The sequence below is a fragment of the Lynx canadensis genome, chromosome C1, assembly GCF_007474595.2.
Source record: "Lynx canadensis isolate LIC74 chromosome C1, mLynCan4.pri.v2, whole genome shotgun sequence".
In the NCBI taxonomy this organism is placed as follows: domain Eukaryota; kingdom Metazoa; phylum Chordata; class Mammalia; order Carnivora; family Felidae; genus Lynx; species Lynx canadensis.
The window spans coordinates 177,772,099-177,792,539 of NC_044310.1; the positions used below are offsets into that span (position 1 = coordinate 177,772,099).

The 20,441-nt window shown below is 41.1% G+C and overlaps 1 protein-coding gene across 4 annotated transcripts in view; it reads left to right on the top strand.

The window, feature by feature from the left end:
* MYO1B (myosin IB) overlaps window positions 1–20,441 on the top strand; it is a 190,823-nt gene that overhangs the window by 81,359 nt on the left and 89,023 nt on the right. For all 4 annotated transcript variants that reach the window (XM_030326153.1, XM_030326152.1, XM_030326154.1 and 1 more), the window contains exon 4: window positions 6,054–6,148. In XM_030326153.1, coding sequence (XP_030182013.1) covers window positions 6,054–6,148 — 95 coding nt within the window. The remainder of the gene's footprint in view (window positions 1–6,053; window positions 6,149–20,441) is intronic.

Here is a 20,441-nt window from a genome sequence, read left to right on the forward strand (position 1 = left end):
TCATTTTTGTTCTCTATCTTCTGTTGTTCTGAGGCTTGGGTTATGAGGAATGCTCACTGATGACGTGGCTATGAAGGATAACTGTACTGTGAAAAATGTTAAGTTACCATGTCTGGCATAGGACAAGAATGCAATAAAGCTTTCCAGGATAAAAAGTTATAGTAACTTGTAATAAATAACTACAAACACTTATTTTCCCTGAAATTCTTCCTTCAGATGTGATATGATGAATGTGTGGTGGTAGAGCATTACACTAACTTAACAAGGTGATATTTTTCAAGTGGGTGAACATTTTCTGAATTACGAATAGGAGGGGGGCGCCCCGGGGGGTTCAGTTGGTTGGGCGTCTGACGTCGGCTCAGGTCATGATCTCACGGCTTGTGAGTTCAAGCCCTGCATCAGGCTCTGTACTGAGAGCTCAGAGCCTGGAGCCTGATTTAGATTCTGTGTCTCCCTCTCTCTCTGCCCCTCCCCTGCTTGCTCTCTGTCTATCTCTCCTTCAAAAATAAACATAAAAAAAAAAAAAAGAATAAGAGGCAACGATTGATGTCTGCAATAATGTTTTACATGGAAGGCCAACACTGAGGAGGGCACTTGGTTGGGATGAGCATTGGGTGTTGTATGTAAGCCAATTTGACAATAAATTATGTTAAAAAAATAATAAGCAAACAAATCAACAAGCCTCAACGTTTCCATGTAATACACTCCACACATAATTCCCTTTCTCCTTTTCCTTTTCTCCCCTGTTCTTCTCGTGGACTGTCTCAGCCCTTGAATGAAGTTCAGTATGAAGTTAGAAATTGGTGGAACACTTGAAGGTTAGGAATTTTTAAAAAGACACTTATTAATTTTTTTTGTTATGTAATTTTAGAAGAACGTACGGCTGAGCCAGAGCTAGAAAGAGAAGAAATAGTTGAGATTTGTAGATCTAAATTGTAGATGAGAATTTTGAGACAGGTGATTTTAAGAGGGTTAAAATCAGAAGCAGAATTTCCCTAGTATGATTCTAAAATATTGTAGAATTCAGGATTAGGTGAAAGGGAATACCATCTTGAGAGCTTTTGAAGAAAATTACATGAAACAAATAGGTAGTAACAGTTTCGTACATTCAGGAGAGTTTTCTTAGACAAATTTTGTTCTGCTGAACTTTGGCTAATGGAGGTAACAAGCTAACGAAATGGATCAGACTGTTTTAGGGAAAAGATCTCAAGCGACTCATTATGAGGGAGCCAGAGACAGTGAAAAATAGAGATCTGCTTGGAAGAACATTGGCTTTAGGTAGTGGTGGTGATGTATTTCGTGTGACATCTTTCCTGCTTTGCATTATAGATGAAATGAACTTAGAAAGCAGATGGCAGGGTGGAGAGCCTAGAGTTTTGGGGAAAAAAGCCCTGCTGTCACCTTTGATGACCATAAAAGCAGAACTGCTGTGGAGATGGACATTCTGAGCAGAAATAAGATGGAGGAGAAGCTTACGTACCGGCTACTTAATTTTTCAACATGCAACCCAACATTGCGCCCCGACAGAAAATAACAGATGACCCAAACCAAACATCTAAAACCAAAAAGCAAGAGATACAGCTCAGCTGTTTGGAAATGTGCAGTGAGCATGCGTGGTGGTGTTCGGGAAAGTTTGGCTCTCAGCTAACAGCTGTGCAGCTGACCTGGAAATGAAGGGGGGACTTGCTTTCAAGCGTCAGGCTGTCTCTATTCTTAGAGCTCAACTAGAAGACAGAAGAAGTGGGTGAAACCCACGCTCTTGATGTGGTGGCATCAAACCCATGTTTGCCCCTGACGTTATCATCACTGCGTTATAATAAACCATTCATTTCTGCGTGTGGTAAATAACAATGCTGACATGCTCACAAAATAATGTGAAGCATATGGGTCACAAGTGTTTTGAAGGAAAAACTTTTCTAAAGATTTATTTAGGTTCCTTAATTACAGAGTGGTTTGGAAGACTGGCATGTGGTTTCAGTTTATAGTTATAAATGTTGGCTGTGGCGATGGGTACCTGCTAATGTTGCCGGAGAGGAAGAGAACAAGGCCGGGGGCAGGGCTTATGTCCTTCATGGCCTGCCCTTCGGTCATTTTTTTAAATAAGTGAAGTCAAGGTCTGAGTTCATACGAAGTACATATACGATCGCATTTATAGTGTGCCTGGGCTGGGTGTGCCGACAGTCCCAGCCCATTGTTCCAGTGCTTGAGTACTTCAGTTGATAAATTTTCATGGCCGCCTAGAGTCTCAAAAGAATAACTCTCCCTTTTAGCCTTTATATTAAAATATACTCCATTGTAAATCAAACCCAGTTTTGGGGGACAGCAGTTAAGTATTTCTGTCTGGACAGACAAGAAAATAACTAAGCATTCAGCATAAGTGTTTTGATGTGACATAAACCCATGGCAGGGTCATTTGGTGATCTTCTAAAGCCTTGTGTATGTGTGTTTATGTGTGTTGTGTGCACACACACAGTCATATATTGTTATTCATGTTAGAAATAATTTTGAATCATTGATGGTGTAATATTTAAACCTAACCTGCAGTCTTAGGAGCATAGGAAAGGCTTGTGTTGAACAACCCATGAGGAAGTCAGTGAATATGTACAGTGAATATGTGTGTGTGTGTGTATGTATATGTATATGTATGTGTATGTGTGTGTATATATATATATATACACACACACACACGGTGTATATATATACACACACCATATATGTATATATAGTAGGAAAAGTTCATTTGTATTTGCCATAATGTGTTTTCCTGCATTTCTTGCCAGTGATGATAATGATAGTGGCATCTCTGAACTGTTGTCTGGAGGTGAGAAGAATGGCAGGGAGAGTGAAGCTAGTAAGAAATCTAAGCTCTGCTTTTCTTTCCTGCATGAAGGTCATAAGAAGAAATGACTTTCCTGTTTACCATTCTGCGGGGCTCACTCCAATAGTGACTTACTTCGTTGATATTTGGAGAGAATTCACTCATCTATTCTTTCCTATTTGCGTATTTTTGGCGTCTTATGCTTGTAACTCTGCAGGACGGCACAAAGATTAACTAGAAAAAAGGCGGTGCCCTAGAGGAGCTTACCTCCTGGTAGGGGTTGGGAAGATGTGTACATAACTGATTGTAGCACAGAAAGAATTCACACGTTTATTTAGGGCTTTATAACACTTCCAGAGCTTTTATACACCTTTCTTTAACCTTCTAAGCTGAAGTACGTGGTATGTGGCTCTGTTCTCCAATTGGTACGTGAAGAGACTGCCATGCAGCCAGGGTGAGGGACTGGCCTCACGGTCATGTAGGTGGGGAATTGTGGATCCGGGGCCTAGAGAATCCTACCCAGGGTGTCTTCTGTTCCCACAGTCATTGTATTTTTCACTGTCCTTACTGTGCATTGGTGTGCGCAGGGGCATGCTTGTTTTTACCTGGGGACATCAGAGAACACAAGAGAAGGAGGGAGCCCCCCTGAGTGGTCTAAGGGGGTGAGCAAGGTGCTGGTTAGATAGGGAATGGCTGAGAGGGATTTGAGGAGAGGGTAAGACCTGCTGGGCAGAAGATCACCCCGTGCACTGGTCTTATAAATGAGCTAAAGCCACCTGCTACTCAAAAAAGTCCCTTGTGCCAGACAGTTCCATTATTTTTTCCTTTCTCTTTTCATATTCATACGTTCATTCAACAAATGCTTTCAAGAATATACTTATTATGGGCAAGGGATTGGATTCATTGAAATGATGGTTACAGAATAAGGCTCATGGTGGCTCTTTGAGGTCCCACAGTAGCTCTGCCAGAAGATGAGATCACAGATAGCCCTAAGAGGATGTGACAAGAAGGGAAGAATGTGGTACACAGTATTTCCAGGTTCAAGTTAGGACTGTCCTGGGAAAGGGGTCACGGACACGTTGTGTCATTTCTCGGTCTGAGTTGGATCATTTATCCTCAAGGAGGCCAGCGTTTACTTCATAGAGCTGTTTTAAGGATCAAATCTGATTATGAATATGAGAGCACTTCATCCTGCTCAGTAAATTGTCAGTATTAATGATGCTCCTACTCACCTTTTCAAGAAGAGCCGGTCATTGACTGAAAGGCTTTCTGTGGTCTGGTCAGCGAAATGTAAACTCTCCCCGTATCGCCAGCCCTTCACTGATGTTCCTTACTCCAGATTGGTCTCCTATGCATTCTTGTGGCCCTGCCCGCCATGAAGCGGCAGGCTATCCCAGTGGTCAGGAGCAGGGGATCAGTTCTGGCTCTACTGTGTCCCATCGGCAGTGTAACCTTGGCAAATTATGTCTTTATTTTGTGCCACAGTTTTATCATCGGGAAGTGGGATTAATAATAACTTACCCTTAGTAGTTTGAGTTAAAATGATTAAATATGAAGGGCTTGGAGACAGTGCTGGTAAGGTTGCCATTTTTAGCTCTAATTACTATCTGAATCCTACCTGATCCTGCCACTCTCCTGCTTACAGTCCCGGAGTGTGGCACCCTTATCATCTCTGCTCCTATTTGGAGTCTGCCCATCTATCTCCCTGGCTCATTGCTCATCCCTTCTTTATGCTCTGCCTTCCAGCAAGAAGGAATATCCACACTCTCGATTATTTTGTTTTTTGCTTTTTTGCCTAAAAGCCCTTAGCCTTGTTAATGTATTCCTTAGGACTGGTTTTCCTACTTCTGAAGAATCTGCAGCTCCCTTCCCCATCCCCTTGGGCCCCTGTCTTATTCTGCAATGTTGTGCACATATCTTTCTCATTGCTCTTAACTTGTTGGGTTGCTGTTTTCTATTTGTATCTCTCTCCCCTGCTTTTGACTGAGAATTCCTGGAAAAGGGCTGAGTCTACCTTACCTTTATATTTCCAGCATGTTCTTTACACAAGGTAGACTCTTGATAAATACTTGTTGATAAATGAATAGGGCTTTACTTTTTTTTTTTTTTCTTTTTTCTTTTTCAGTTTGAGAGAGAGAGAGAGAGAAAGACAGAGAGAAAGGATCTTAAGCAGGCTACACACACAGTGAGGAGTCCCTGCTCAGGGCTCGATCACACAACCCTGGGATCAGGAGCTGAGCTGAAATCAAGAGTCAGAAGCTCAACCAACTGAGCCACCCAGGAGCCCCTGTTTTAAACACAGTATCATATTGTCAAAATTATTTCTCAGTTAAGGGCGCCTGGGTGGCTCAGTCAGATGAGCGTCTGACTCTTGGTATCAGCGGAGGTCATGGTCTCACTTGATCGTGAGATCAAGCCCCGCATTGGGCTCTGCGCTGACAGTGTGAGCCTGCTTGGGCTTCTCTCTGCCCCTCCCCTGCTCATGCTCTCTCTCAGAATAAAAAAGTAAACATTAAAAAAAAAAACCACCCCAAACAATTGTTTTTCATTTAGCTGGAGGGGGCAAATTTTACCTTATTTATAAATTTTGAGTCAAGGAAGATCAACCTGGGGACTGGCCTGGTCTTGATAGGGGGCCCTGTTGTCAGCACAGGGCCCCGTGAGGAGCTTGACGGCCTAGGACTGGAGCAGACCCCTGGCCGACCCATGGTCCTCCTTGCCTTTGGTGGGCGTTACAGTTTGTTATCTGTTTGTGAAGGCAGTAGTTCTGTATTTAGCTCAATGATGGTAATATCAGCCATTTGGCATTTGATAGAACTTTTTCTAAATTTTTTCGAAAAAATTTTTTTGAAATTCCAGTGTATTGTCCTGAAAACCGCTGCATCATCCAGTGTTGGACATGTGATGCGACATTTTCTTCTTGGTTCTCTGAATTGCCAAGATTTTAATAAAATGAACCATAAGTATCACATGTGGGTTAAATAAAGCATATCTTTAGAGGACGGTAAGTCAGTACCACTTTGTTTACTAGAGGATGTGAAGGAAAAGGGACCATGGGCCACAAGGATGGATGGGTTTATTTATTTCCTTTAAGAATTTGAAGGAAATAAAATCTGACGTCTCGGCTTTCTATCTGCAGCATATCAGTGTCCTTTAAAGAGCCTCTAGTTACATCTCATAAACACGTGAATAATGAGCTGAATTTTAAGGACTTCTCTCCCATTCTCCCCTACAGCTTTGCCCTGTCAGATGAAGCGTACAGGTCCCTAAGAGATCAAGATAAAGACCAATGTATTCTCATTACCGGGGAAAGCGGAGCAGGAAAAACAGGTAAGGCCAGCCCCAGCCTACCTTCCTTTCTCCTCTGTAGAAGGTCAGTGCTGCACAGATGATGGTATAGCAAAGAGGGCGGGGGGCCTCATTAGCATGAAGCTTCACCGGGCCACTGTGACCGCTCCTTTGTGGGAGGCTGCTGATTCGGATCATGGAATGTTCTCTGGGAAGGACTTACCCCATCTCTCACATGACGAAACAGGTACCTGTCAAAGGGATTTCAATCAATATGGGAGTCTGTTTCTGGATTCTGGATCTTCTGGTGCAGTCTGAGCGCTTCAGGGTCTCTTACCTTTCCCGTAAGACACCAGACCTGTGAAGTCTTACCACTTCTGAGGAATGACAAATTGTTTGGGCTTTGGGAGACCACAGGCATATCTTATCTCTGCTACCAGAAAGATGCTTAATTTCACTCTAGAATAAAGTCTTTGAAGCCTAATGAATTGAGAATTTCTATATATTTTTACATTTATTTCTTTATTTAAGTGTTTATTTATTTTTGAGAGAGAGAGAGAGAGCATCAGCTGGGGAGGGGCAGAGAGAGTGAGACAGAGAATCCAAAGCAGGCTCTGCATTATCAGTGCAAAGCCCAGTGTGGGGCTTGAACTCATGAACCGTGATATCATGCCCTGTGCCGAAGTCGGATGCTCAACCCTACTGAGCCCCAAGAATTTTCTATATATTATTAGATGGGTTGGCACCTTTCCATAAAACAAACCCTCGAGTGGAGAGGTTGTGCTGTTTTTCATGTGCTTTTAATAAAAACAATTTGTATGATTGATGTTCTTGAGTGAAAAGTGATTTCGCACATGATGCCCAGCCACCTGGAAAAGGTCCGAAAGAGCTGTGCTCTCTGAGTCCAGACTGGGGCAGGTTGAAACTGCTGTTGTCAGTGAGCTTCTCTGATGGAAGTGCTAAGCCCTGAAGAAGGAGAATGGTGAGGGAGATGGTATTTTCACGATTTTATCTGTAAAATGTTTTTGTTTTCTACACAAGATTCTGATGATTCTACTAGTTTGCCAGAGTGGGATTTAAATGTTTGTACTTTGCTTGGCTATGAAGTGATTAGATCAGCATACTTTGAGTCTCTGATTATTAAGAAAGTTGCCCATGGATATTTCAGTCAACTGACTGAAATGAGCCCCTCCTAAGATGTGCGCCTTTAAAGTCTCACTATCGGCTCTGAGAGGGCTTTTCCTTCTGCACCTATTCCTTCCTCTGCTCTCTTTAGGAGTATTCCCTCCCTGCCCACAGTGTAGATAAGTGTATCCAACTACCTAGAGCCCTTTAGAGACATAGCAAGTACACACTTTCTTTGTGAGGTTCTAGGCCCTGGATGGGCAGAAATAGGAAAAGACTGGCACGTAAGAAGGTAAAGTAACAGAAGACCCAGTCTCGTATGGTTAGGAAGGATTGTAGGTGTAGACCACCTACTGTAGGGTCCTTCCCATAGAACTGCCAAGCTCCTTGTTTTACTTTCTTTTTTTGTTTTTTAAGTTTTTTAAATGTTTACTTAATTTTGAAGGGGAGGGAGAGAGAGAGAGAGAGAGAGAGAGAGAGCGCACATGTGTACAAGCAAAGGAGGGGCAGAGAGAGAGAAAGACAAACAGGATCTGAAGCAGGCTCTGCACTGGCAGCAGAAAGCCCCATGCAGGGCTTGAACTCATGAACCATGAGATTATGACCTGAGCCCAAGTCAGATGCTTAACCAACTGAGCCACCCAGGCTCCCCCAAACTCCCTTGTTTTGTGGTGATAGAGGGATAACTGCTTTGTTTTGTTTTTAATTTTTTTAATTGTTTGTTTATTTTAGAGAGAGAGACAGAGCATGAGCAGGGGATGGGCAGATAGAGAGGGAGACAGAGAATCCGAAGCAGGCTCCAGGCTGAGCTGTCCGCACAGAGCCCGATGCGGAGCTCAAACCCACTAACCGTGAGATCATGACCTGAGCTGAAGTCAGATGCTTAACTGACTGAGCCACCTCGAGGGCTCACTGCTCCATAAAGCAACCTGCTAAATTTGTCATACAGATTCAGCTATCACAAGCTCTTTCTTACCTAGATTTGAATTCTGCCTCTACCTAGTGGCCTTAACTCTGCCGTCTGGAACCTTCCCAAATTAGTGTACTTTCTTTTCTATAGGACAGTCATTCGGTTATTTGAAGTCATCCATCATAGCTTGCTAGGTCTAAACATCCTTGGCCTTCAAAAATTTCCTGTGTGATGCATATTCATTTACTCATTCATCTAGGAAGTAATTTTTGAGTACCTTAAAGGAATACTAGTAAGGTGAAAGTACTGTACTAAGTACTAGTGACACATTGGTGAGCCAGACACCATCCTTGTCCTTATTGAATTTGTAATCTAGTGCAGGAGATAGACAATAGCACTCTGTTACATGTGCATGTGCACAAGTATGGGTACTGTATATACACATATACCTATGTCGCATGTATGCATGTAGTTTATATAGAAAAGGAAAAGTACGGGGTACTTATAAGAGCATATGATATGATCAGATCTCATTCTCAAAACCCTCACTATCATGGTCATATTATTCTGGAATGATCCCTGTTTGTCAGTATGCCTCATAAAATTACATCCCAAGGAGAGAAATAAACCGAATAAATACTTCAAGTTTGGTCTTGGTTATGGGGGAAACTGTTACCTCTCAATATGGATACCAGGCTTCTGTTAATATAATATAGCGTATGTATTGAGTCTTACCAGTCTTCCCATCAGGCAAGATACTGTAGGTTTCTTGTATGTCAGCTTCTGGTAGGTCAGAGGTGCTCAATCTGGTGTTGTCCAACAAAGTTATTTGAAGCTTACTGGTAGAATCTTTATTTTTATAAATTTAGACCATTGTTAATAGCCTCTTGTGAAACTGACAAATTCTGATTCTGTTCCCTCCCGTAGAACCACTGCCATGCCATTGGGTAATAAGGGTAGCTGTCCCACATAAGTATTTCCATTGTGCTGGGCATTGTGCTTTAGTGTGTTACACATAGAAGTATTCTTCTTACCCCCATTTTTATCATGGGGAAATTGAGCCACACAAAGGTTAACCAAGTTGCCCAAACTTGCCAGTGAGTAAATGGCAGAGATGAGATTTTGAGCACAAGTAGTATATATAGCTCTAGGGTCCCCACTTTTCTTAGTTCAGCCTGCTTTAACAGCATACCATAGACAGGGTGGCCTAAACAACAGATACTTCTTTTTCTTTCTTTCTTTTTTTTTTTTTTTTAATGTTTATTTAGTTTTGAGAGAGTGAGAGAGCAGGGAAGGGGCAGAGAGAGAGGGAGCTATAGAATCTGAAGCAGCTCCACGCACCGAGTCATCAGCAGAGTCTGATGCAGGGCTCGAACCCACGAACTGCCAGATCATGACCTGAGCCGAAGTCAAGACACTTAACCGACTGAGCCACCCAGGAGCCCCCAGACATTTATTTTTAAGTCGTGGAGGCTGGGATATCCAAGATCAAGGTGCCTGCTGATTTGGTTCCTGGTGAGAACCTTCTATCTGTTTCCTCACATGGGAGATAGAGATGGAGATGGTGGGAGAGGGGGAGGGAGGGAGGGAGGGAGGGAGGGAGAGAGAGAGAGACAGACAGACAGAGACACTAATCCCAGAGCACCTGGGTGACTCCGTTGGTTGAGTGTCTAACTCTTGGTTTCGGCTCAGGTCATGGCCTTGCAGTTTGTGGGATGGAGCCCTGTGTTGGGCTGTACTCTGGCAGCAAGGAGTCTGCTTGGGATTCTCTCTCTCTTTCTCCCTTTCTCTCTCTCTCTCTCTCTCTGTCTCTCTCTGTCTCTCTCTCCATCCCTCCCTTCCTTCCGCCCTCTCTCCCTCTCCTTCTCCTTCCCCTCTCTCTGACCCCTCTCCTGCTCTCCCACACACGTGTGCTCTCTCTCAAAATAAATAAATAAACTTACAAAAAAAAAAAAACAAAACACTAATCCCTTCATTGGGAGTTTTTGAGCTTTTGAGGAACCTCTGTACTGTTCTCCATAGTGGTTGTACCAATTTACATCCCTTCCAAGGGTGCAAGGGTTTCCTTTTCATCACATTTTCTCCAACGCTTGTTATCTCTTGCTTTTCTTCATTTTGGCCGTTCTAACAAGTGCGAGGTGATAATTTTGTAACTCTGAATTGGAATTTTGAATTACATTCTTGAATTGGAATTTTGAATTACATTGCCCTGATAATTAGCGATGTTGAATATATCCTCAGGTCCTTGGTAGCCATTTGTATATCTTATGTGGGAAAATATCTATTCAAGTCCTTTGCCTATTTTTAATCAGATCATTATTATTATTTATTGCTATTGAGTTGTAGGAGTTAGTTACATATTTTAGATACATGATCAGATACATGATTTGCCAAGTATTTCATGCATTTTGTAGATTGCCTTTTCTCATCGATTGTTTCTTTGGCTCTGCAGAAGCTTTTTTGTTTGACGTAGTCCCACTTGTGTGGTTTTGTTTTTGCTGTCTGTGCTTTGCATGTCACAGCCAAGACAATATCAAAGGGCTAAGACCAATATCAAAGGGCTTTTTCCGTATGTTTTCTTGTAGGATTTTTATGGCTTAAGATCTTATATTTAAGTCTTTAGTCCATTTTGAGTTACTTTTTGTGAGTGGTATAAGATAAGGGTTCAGTTTTATTCTTTTGCGTGTGAATATCCAATTTTGCTGGCACCATTTATTGAAAAGACTATCTTTTCCCCATTGAGTATTCTTGGCTCCCTTGTTAAATATTAGTTGACTGAACATACATGGCTTTGTTTCTGGGCTCTCTATTCTGTTTCTTTGGTTTATGTCTTTCAAAAAAAATTTTTTTTAATGTTTATTTGTTTTTGAGAGAGAGAGAGACAGAGTGTGAGGGAGGGAGGGGCAGAGAGAGGGAGACACAGAAGCTGAAGCAGGCTCCAGGCTCTGAGCTGTCAGCACAGGGCCTGACGCGGGGCTCAAACTCATGAACCGTGAGATCATGACCTGAGTTGAAGTCAGACGTTCAACCAACTGAGCCACCCTGGTGACTCTTTGTGTCTGTTTTTATGCAAGTACCATACTATTTTGATAACTGTAGCTTTGTAGTGTGGTTTGAAATCAGGAATTGTAATGCCTCCAGGTTTGTTCTTCTTTCTGAAGATTGCTTTTGCTATTTGTGGTCTCTTATGTAGTTCCATATGAATTTCAGGATTGCTTTTTCTTTTTCTGTGAAAAATGCTATTGGAATTTTGATAGGGATTATGTTGAATCTATAGATTACTTTGGGTAGTATGGGCATTTTAATACTATTAATTCTTTCAGTGCACGAACACAGGATATTTTTCCATTTATTGTGTCTTCTTTAATTTTCTTTCATCAATGTCTTATGTTTTCAGTGAACAGATCATTCACTTCTTTGGTTAAATTTTTCCTAAGTATTCTGTTGTTTTTGATGCTTTTGGGAATGGGATTGTTTTATTTCTTTTTCAGATACTTTGTTGTTAGCATAAATAAACATAGGGGCGCCTGGGTGGCGCAGTCGGTTAAGCGTCCGACTTCAGCCAGGTCACGATCTCGCTGTCCGTGAGTTCGAGCCCCGCGTCGGGCTCTGGGCTGATGGCTCAGAGCCTGGAGCCTGTTTCCGATTCTGTGTCTCCCTCTCTCTCTGCCCCTCCCCCGTTCATGCTCTGTCTCTCTCTGTCCCAAAAATAAATAAACGTTGAAAAAAAAAAAAAAAACACAACTGATTTTTGTATGTTTATCTTATATCCTATAACTTCACTGACTTAGTTTATTATAACCTTTTTTTTTATGGCATCTTTAGAGTTTTCCATATATAAGATCATGTCATATACAGAGAGACAATTCTATCTCTTTCTTTCTGATTCTGGTGTCTTTGATTTCTTTTCCTTGCCTAATTCCTAATTGCCTAGAAGTCCTTGGCTAGGACTTCTACTACTATGTTGAATAGGAGTGGTGAGGGTGGGCAGCCTTGTCTTGGGCCTCATCTCAGAGGAAAAGCTTTCAACCTGTCACCATTGAGTAGGATATTAGCTGTGTGCATGTCATTTACGGCCTTTATTATGTTGAGGTACATTCCTTCTATACCCACTTAGTTGAGAGTTTTTATCATGAAAGGATATTGAATTTCGTCAAATGCTTTTATGCGTCTCTTGAGATGATTGGATGATTTTTATCTTCTTATTCTATTAATGTGATGTATCACATTTATTGATTTGCATATGTTTGAACCATTCTTGCATCCCAGGGATGAATACCACTTGATGATGGTGTGTGATCCTTTTCACAAGCTGTTGAATTCAGTTTGGTAGTATTTTGCTGAGAATTTTGGCATCTGTATTCATCAGGGATATTGATCTGCAGTTTCCTTGTAGTATCTGGCTTTGGTATCAGGGTAATGCTGGCCTTGTAAAATGAGTTTAGAAGTTATCTCTTCTTTTTTTTTAAATTTTTTTTTTCAATGTTTATTTATTTTTGGGACAGAGAGAGACAGAGCATGAACGGGGGAGGGGCAGAGAGAGAGGGAGACACAGAATCGGAAACAGGCTCCAGGCTCTGAGCCATCAGCCCAGAGCCTGACGCGGGGCTCGAACTCCCGGACCGCGAGATCGTGACCTGGCTGAAGTCGGACGCTTAACCGACTGCGCCACCCAGGCGCCCCAGAAGTTATCTCTTCTTGAGTGTGTTGGAAGAGTGAGAGGGATTGGTGTTAATTCTCCCCTAAACGTTTAGTAGAATTCACTAGTGAAACCATCTGATTTGGGGTTTTTCTTTTGGGGGGAGGTTTTTGATTATTGATTCAATCTTATTTGATATTAATCTGTTTACATTTTCTATTTTTTATGATCCAGTCTTGGTAGTTTGCATGTTTCTAGGACTTATCCTTTTCTTCTAGGTTGTCCAGTTTGTTGGCATGTAACTGTTCAGAGTACTGTCTCTTCAGGTTCTTTGTATTTACATGATATTTGTTGAATGTCTCCTCTTTCATTTATAATTTTATTTATTTGAGTCCTCTCTCTTTTTTCTTGGTTAATTTACCTAAAGGTTTGTCAATTTGCTTTATCTTTTCAAAGAACCAGCTCTTAGTTTTATTAATCTTTTGTGATGTTCCAATTCTGTGTTTCATTTATTTCTGTTCTAGTCTGTATTACTTCCTTCCTTCTGCTAACTTTGAGCTTAGTTTGTTCTTCTTTTTCTGCTTCCTTGAGGTATAATATTAGGTTTATTTGAGGTCTTTATTCTTGTATGCACTTGTGACTATAAACTTCCCTCTTAAAAGTTGCTTCTCAAAAGTTTTGGTATATTGTTTTTCTATTTTCATTTGTCTCAAGGTATTTTTTATATAAAAATTTTTAATGGTTTCTGTTGCACTAAAATAAATGTCAAATCCAGTGTGCTTGTTAAGGTTCTGTGTGATCTTGTCCCTACCTACTTCTGCACCTTTCTCTCAGAAAGGTAATTGCACCTTGTACTACTTTTTGTTAAAAATTTTGCTCCATATTATATATAGATAGTATTATGGGGCACCTGGGTGGCTCAGTCTGTTAAGCGTCTGACTTCAGCTCAGGTCATGATCTTGCGGTTTGTGGGTTTGAGCCCCGCATTGGGCTCTGTGCTGGCAGCTCAGAGCCTGGGGCCTGCTTTAGATTCTGTGTCTCCCTCTCTCTGTGCCCCTCCCCTACTCATGCTCTGTCTCTCAAAAATGAATAAATGTTAAAATTTTTTTTATATATAGACAGTATTTCATTATTTAGTGTCCCATCCGTTTTTGGATCATTCATCTGAATCTCTGGGTATGGGCTCTTAAACCTCTATTTGCTCAGAAGTTTGTGAGGTCTTTGTTCAGAACTCTTTCTTTACAGTAGGTACTTTAAGAGGACACTGGTGTCTTGGGAGAAAGTGTTTGCCTCTTTTCTATCACTAAGCAGTTCTTTCTTATAAAACAATTTAATTCTTAGAAGCAGTACAGCTTCTTGTTTGTTTCCAAGTTGACCAATGAAAATGGTAGCAAGGCAAGTTAAAAACTATGCCTCTTGACAGAAGGCATTTGTATTGGTGGTGTATCTCATGCCGCCTGCCCCTTCCCCCAATCCTTTTGACTGTTTCTACAAGCCTACTCACTTCACACCTTTCTTTTTATTTAAGTGTGAAGGAGGAAGAGATGAAAATATTCCTAAGCCTATTAATTTTTTTTAAGTTTTTACTCATTCTTCATCGTGACTAAAGATACATTTTTTGAGGGTCTGATTGTATCACTTTGTTCCCAAGTGAGTCATCAGAAGTGGGTTGTGGTCATTGGTTTGATTGGTGTTGGCCACGTCTTCATCTCCGCTGGAACATACATTCCACGAAGACAGCGCATCTACTAATTAGCCATGTCAGTGTATGACCTCCTCCTTCTCAGAGTGTCGTCAATTGCACTGCTCCCTCCTGGAGAAAGATTCTATCGCCTGGTGGGCTCGTGTGTCTTCCTTATTGAAAAACAAAGTGGAGGTTGCTGGTACTATTTGAGAGGATTGGTGTTCATCCTTTTCTGAGAAAAACAAAAACGCCTCATTCCTCTGGGGGAAATCTAGTGGCGTGGAGTTCATTCTTCTTTTCTGTAGTTTTCTCTTCTCTTGATATTTTTTTAAATTAATAACTTGTCCTTTTGGTTTCAATATCGCATTTGCCACTTGGAATCCTTTTCTCCCAATTGTCTTCCCTAGATTTAGTCCTTCCTTGGATCCCTTTGTTCTCTGTCATAAGAATAGGCAGCTGCTTGTCAGAGCCTTTGCTTTTCCCCTCCAGTGGGGCCATTCTGTTTATAATAGAATAAAGCATTCTGGGTACTGCTTTGAGTGGGAATCTGGAGGAGGGTACCATACACATGCTAGGATAGCACTTCTCAAACCCTCTACCGTGGAACACCAGTCTCCCTCCTTCCCAAATCTCTTCCTGACTGATGCCAGAAAAAGGAAATAAAGGTATGGAAGAACCAATCTCTAATTTTTTTTTTTTTAGTTTAAGCAGGCAAAATGAATCACCAAATTGCTGTAAAAACTTATGAGAGTCTACTCTCATGTGCAGACTGGTAACAGTCCATGGAACAACCAACTTTGAGTAGCAGGGGGTTTTGGATCATACTTTGGGTAGTACTGCCTAGAGGTTGTTTGATGCATTTGTCTCCATTTTGATCCGCTGTGATTCCTGGACCCTGTGATGCTTTGGTTTTCCATTATCACTAAACCTCCTAGTGCCAGGAAGTAGACCCTACTCCTGAGAGTTGCTGTTTTTCTTTTATTTTCTTGAAGTTTATGTATTTTGAGAAAGACAGAAACAGCACGAGTGGGGGAGGGGCAGAGAGAGGGACAGCGAGAGAACCCCAAGCAGGCTCCACACTGTCAGCATAGAGCCTAATGCCAGCTTGAACCCACGAAGCTGTGAGATTGTGACGGAGCTGAAACCAAGAGTTGGATGCCTAACCAACTGAGCTACCCAGGCATCCCAAGAGTTGCTGTTTTTAAATATCCACTCAACTATGCTCTTTGGTAGCTGCTAACAAGTTCTTCCTTTTCATTTCTAGATCCCAGCAGCATCTCCTACCTCTGTCCCCAGGGACACATCGTGCTTTGCTTACTTATTCCATTTTTTCCTACTTTTCTTTCATTTTGAAAGCAATGATACAAAAATTGCTTCAAATTTTATCTAGGTTTTAGTTGTCATTAGACTATACGTTCCAGTAAAGTATAGAATTTATGTATTAATTAATGTCTGTTTCATGGAGATTACTTCCGGGAAAATGAAATGATGGAAAATAATACAGAGATTGCAGCATGGTAGTGTGAGGAATTTGGAGAGGGGGTTTAGTTATGTGGGAAAGAGGGATGCCAGGCTGTTTTTGAAATGTCACATCATCTTATCCACTAAAATTGTTTCTGAGTACACAGTCACTAAAAATTTTGTTACTAATTAAATGAAAGAAGAAGAGAACTAATATTTATTGAGGGCCCAGAGTGTGCTATGTGCTTTATACGTAGTGTCTGTTTTCAGTAAGAATCTTTATTTGACAGCTTATACAGAAGTACCCTGCAGTATCAGAGGGCTTAGTTTATAAGAAGTAATTAATTTAACGAGGTTGTAAACCCCCTTGGCAGATGATGATGTTATTGGGCTTAAGCATCGGGTACACTCTTATGCTGCATGATTATATAATGTGGGCACTCAGGGAGAGGCATGAACTCTGAGTCCTTTGGGGCCCTATTTAATTCATTACTGCTGTGCTAAATAAAAAATTCATCATGCCTCATAAAAGTGCCCAAGTATTTCTAGGCAGTGAACTCAGAATTCACTACCGTGAATACAGATAGTTTATGGAGAATCATTCAAGCCCTGATAGGGGGCAGGGGGGCAGAACATGAAGGAATCATCGTAACTACATTTTTCAAAGACATCAAAATGAATCTGTGGGCCTAAGAAGATGATCCTGACGTGAGAAAACATTATGAATTATTTGGTTTCTAATTTTACAGTTACATCGGTTTCTAGGAACTCTCTAGCCGTCTGCTAAAAGAGTTATGGAGCCTGCCTTGCTCATTAAGACCTTTGGTTCTGAACCCCAAATGACCTTGTACTACTTTGCATCTCTTTACAGAGATATCACATCGAAGCAGAATAGCTAAGCAAACAGAAACCCCAAACACAGTGAGCTTTTGTTTTGTTTCTTCCCCATGTGAGAAAGGCCTCTCTCGATCCACGTTTTATATGAATTATCAGAGATCTTGTGGCCAACTCTCAGAAGCAAAGCCACTTGTATACATAGTTGTATTTTAATAAAACGTGGCCTGTCATGACTCCTCTTAGAGTAAAGGCTGCGTTTCTCATTGCAAGACCCATGCGTTGTGTCCCATGCTTGGAACAGTTTGCGGTTGCCCGTCTGGTTAGTTTGGATATGCTGCAGCTGGGTCATTTGACAGCACTGCAGACAGATGACTGCCAAGAAGGGTGTTCCTCCTTGTTGCAGCATCCTTGTTTCATTGTGCACAAGGGTGGCCTCATTGATTTGGGGAGTCTTAACTGTTGAAGTCCCTGGGCCAGCAGACCTATGTAAGCTCAGTCCCTAGAAAAACTTGGGTATCCTAGCCAAGGAGATAGAGAGGTATAGGAGCAGATAAATCTGTCAGTTTTTGTGTGTGTGTGAATGTGTGGTTCTCTCTGTTTGCTGTATGTGTACGTGTTATATGATCTATATGTGACACCGATGGTGTTGCGTGTGCAATGAACGGATACACGGATACCTGTTAATTCCTGGATGAATTTAGGAGAAATTCTGGGAAGAAAACCCAGAATAAGCCTTGCTTATATTCATACCTTAAGAAAAATAGTTTTTAATGTTTATTTATTTTTGAGAGAGAGAGACAGAGCGTGAATGGGGGAGGGTAGAGAGAGAGGGAGACACAGAATCTGAAACAGGTTCCAGGCTCTGAGCTTTCGGCACAGAGCCTGACGCGGGGGTTGAACTCACAAGCCGTGAGATCATGACCTGAGCCAAAGTCAGATGCTTAGCCAACTGAGCCACCCAGGCGCCCCATAATCTTTATTTATTTTTAAGAGAGAGAGAGAGAGAGAGAGAGAGAGAGAGAGACGGAGTGCAAGTGGGGGAGGAACAGAGAGAGAGAGACACACACAGAATCCAAAGCAGACTTCAGACTCTGAGCTGTCAGCACAGAGCGCAACGTGGGGCTTGAACTCACAAGCCATGAGATCATGACCTGAGCTGAAGTCAGAGGCTTAACCGACTAAGCCAGCCAGGTGCCCCCATACTTTTTTTTTTTCATGATACAGTGACTGAGTCCACGGGAGCTTGCTGTGAACATGCCCCGGTTTTGATGTTTTGGTGCAAATGTCTTTCATTGAAATGTTTGTGTTTCCCTTCTCATCCACCTACTGCTACTTCACGATGCTTTTGTTCATAAAAATATTACTATATAATTATTATGTAATAATTGCCTAATAACATATAATATATATTGTTCACAACCTTTTGCAAGGTACCAGAGAATACCGAGGTAAATTGGTTATCATGTGTTTCTTATCAGGAATTTAAAATGCCCAGAATCATAAACTGTCTTCTGTAACCCCTTTACATTGTTTGTCAAAATGAACTTTGATCTGGATCAAAATGTTGTAGGCCATTTTCCCATTAGTGCAGAGTATCTATTAAGCTCTAGGTGTTCTACCATTTTCTGGTGAGAAGAAATGTTTACTTTGAAGACTCAGTATTTTGTTAGTCTGACTGTTGATGAATTTTAGGGTTCAAGTTACATTCAAATATATATATGTATATAAATTTGTATATGAGAAGTATCTATGAGTGAAAGAAAATGATGAGCTGAGAATTGATTCTAAGCAAATGCTGTTACATTTTGCCAGTTTTATTTTTTTATTTAAAAAAATTTTTTTTAACGTTTATTTATTTTTGAGACAGAGAGAGACAGAGCATGAACGGGGGAGGGGCAGAGAGAGAGGGGGACACAGAATCTGAAGCAGGCTCCAGGCTCTGAGCCATCAGCCCAGAGCCCGACATGGGGCTCGAACTCACGGATCGCAAGATCGTGACCTGAGTTGAAGTCGGACGCTTAACCGACTGAGCCACCCAGATGCCCCACATTTTGCCAGTTTTAAATGCCAGTGTACTCAGGGCTAAAATAGCAGTGCTTTTAGAATTTTGAGTACACGTGAAGAATATACCTTTTTGTCTCAAATAGAATCATTTTATATTTTTACAGTATACATGAAAGGCATTGTTGTTAGTATGATTACTGGATTAAAGTATCCACAGTCTGTGTTGCTTTGGAAAATGCTTATAATTTTATGCTGTGATTGCCAAGGTCATGGTTAGTTGGTTTCCATTAACAGTCAACGTAACTCAAAATCTAGACTTTGAAATGCAGAAGATGAAGATTCTTGATTCTTAGAAATATATTTCATTCATAGAGGGTATTGCAGCAAGTTTTGATTTGGATAAATATCTAAATACGTGAATGAAGATATAAATTTATTTGAACTTTAGCACAGAGGGGCCAAAAGGAAATGAAGCAGAAAGCTTCATGAGATGACTCTTACTTCCTGTTTCCAGCATGGTGAAATATTATGAGAACAGTCTTCTAAACGATGTTGGAGCTTGCAACTTCTTCTTACTGTTCTACTTAATTCTCTAAAGTACTGAGTAGCTCATGAACTACTTAAGTTAAAGAGCAAGTATTATGTCAGGAAAAGAAATTATAAGTGTTGTCTCTGTGAGATCATGAGACGGTTTAAAGAAAACTACTCTTAATCCTGGCTTCCAGAAATGAATTATTAAAATAAGCCCAGTATTAGATTTCCCGAAGATAGCGAAGAATTGAATGTACAAACTTTTTTTTAACAATTTAGGAATAAGTATCCTTGAACAGTATTTAAAAATTGTATTTGAATGACTTACATAGAGTCAGTAAAGGTAATTCCTAATTTCAGTGAAGTTAACTCATCTTTGTATCTCAGTAGATATTGTGAGTTTATATGCAATTCAACAGCTAGGTAATGTAAGTCCAATTCAGATTCCCAAAGATCTACATCTTGTACCGTTTTTTAACAGATCTGACTCTGAGAAAACTTGATTCTGTTTCATACTAGCCATTAAAAATTCTCTGAGAGGCCAAGTCAATTACAACAGCCACCAGACAGATTTGATTCTTGGTTGATTCCCACCCTCCCCTCCCCATCCAGCATTTTGTTCCTTAGAGTCCATCCTGGACCAGAACAGGATTTCTAGAGAATTTGGTGTGGTCACGTATCTGAAGTTTGAGGTTTGGCTGCAGTGAGGTCCATAATCATTGGAATAAGCAAAACAGCTTAGCCTGGACTTTTGATATTTATTGTCAGTTTACCTAAAAGGAAACTTACCTTTTCATCTAAAATATGTTTATGTGTGTGTGTGTGTGTCTAAGTGTAGTTGCCACTATCTGAGACAGTTTTTGTGCCTGTGAATGTTTTTAGTCTTCTAATAGTATACTAAGTCGAAAGGCCAGAAATTCTTGCCAAGAAAGAATATAGTAACCTATGTGAGGGTGTAGGTGAGTATGGGGATTGAAGGTAACACTGAGAAAGCAGAATGATGAGAAAGCAAGCCTGGAGGTGAGTTGCTTCAGAGGCCGGTACAGAGCTGGGACACATGGGCAATTCAGGAGAGGTGGCCCTGAGTTGGAGACCTGTCGGCACCGGATGTCAGGAATTTATTGGGAGGGCAGCGTCACTTGAA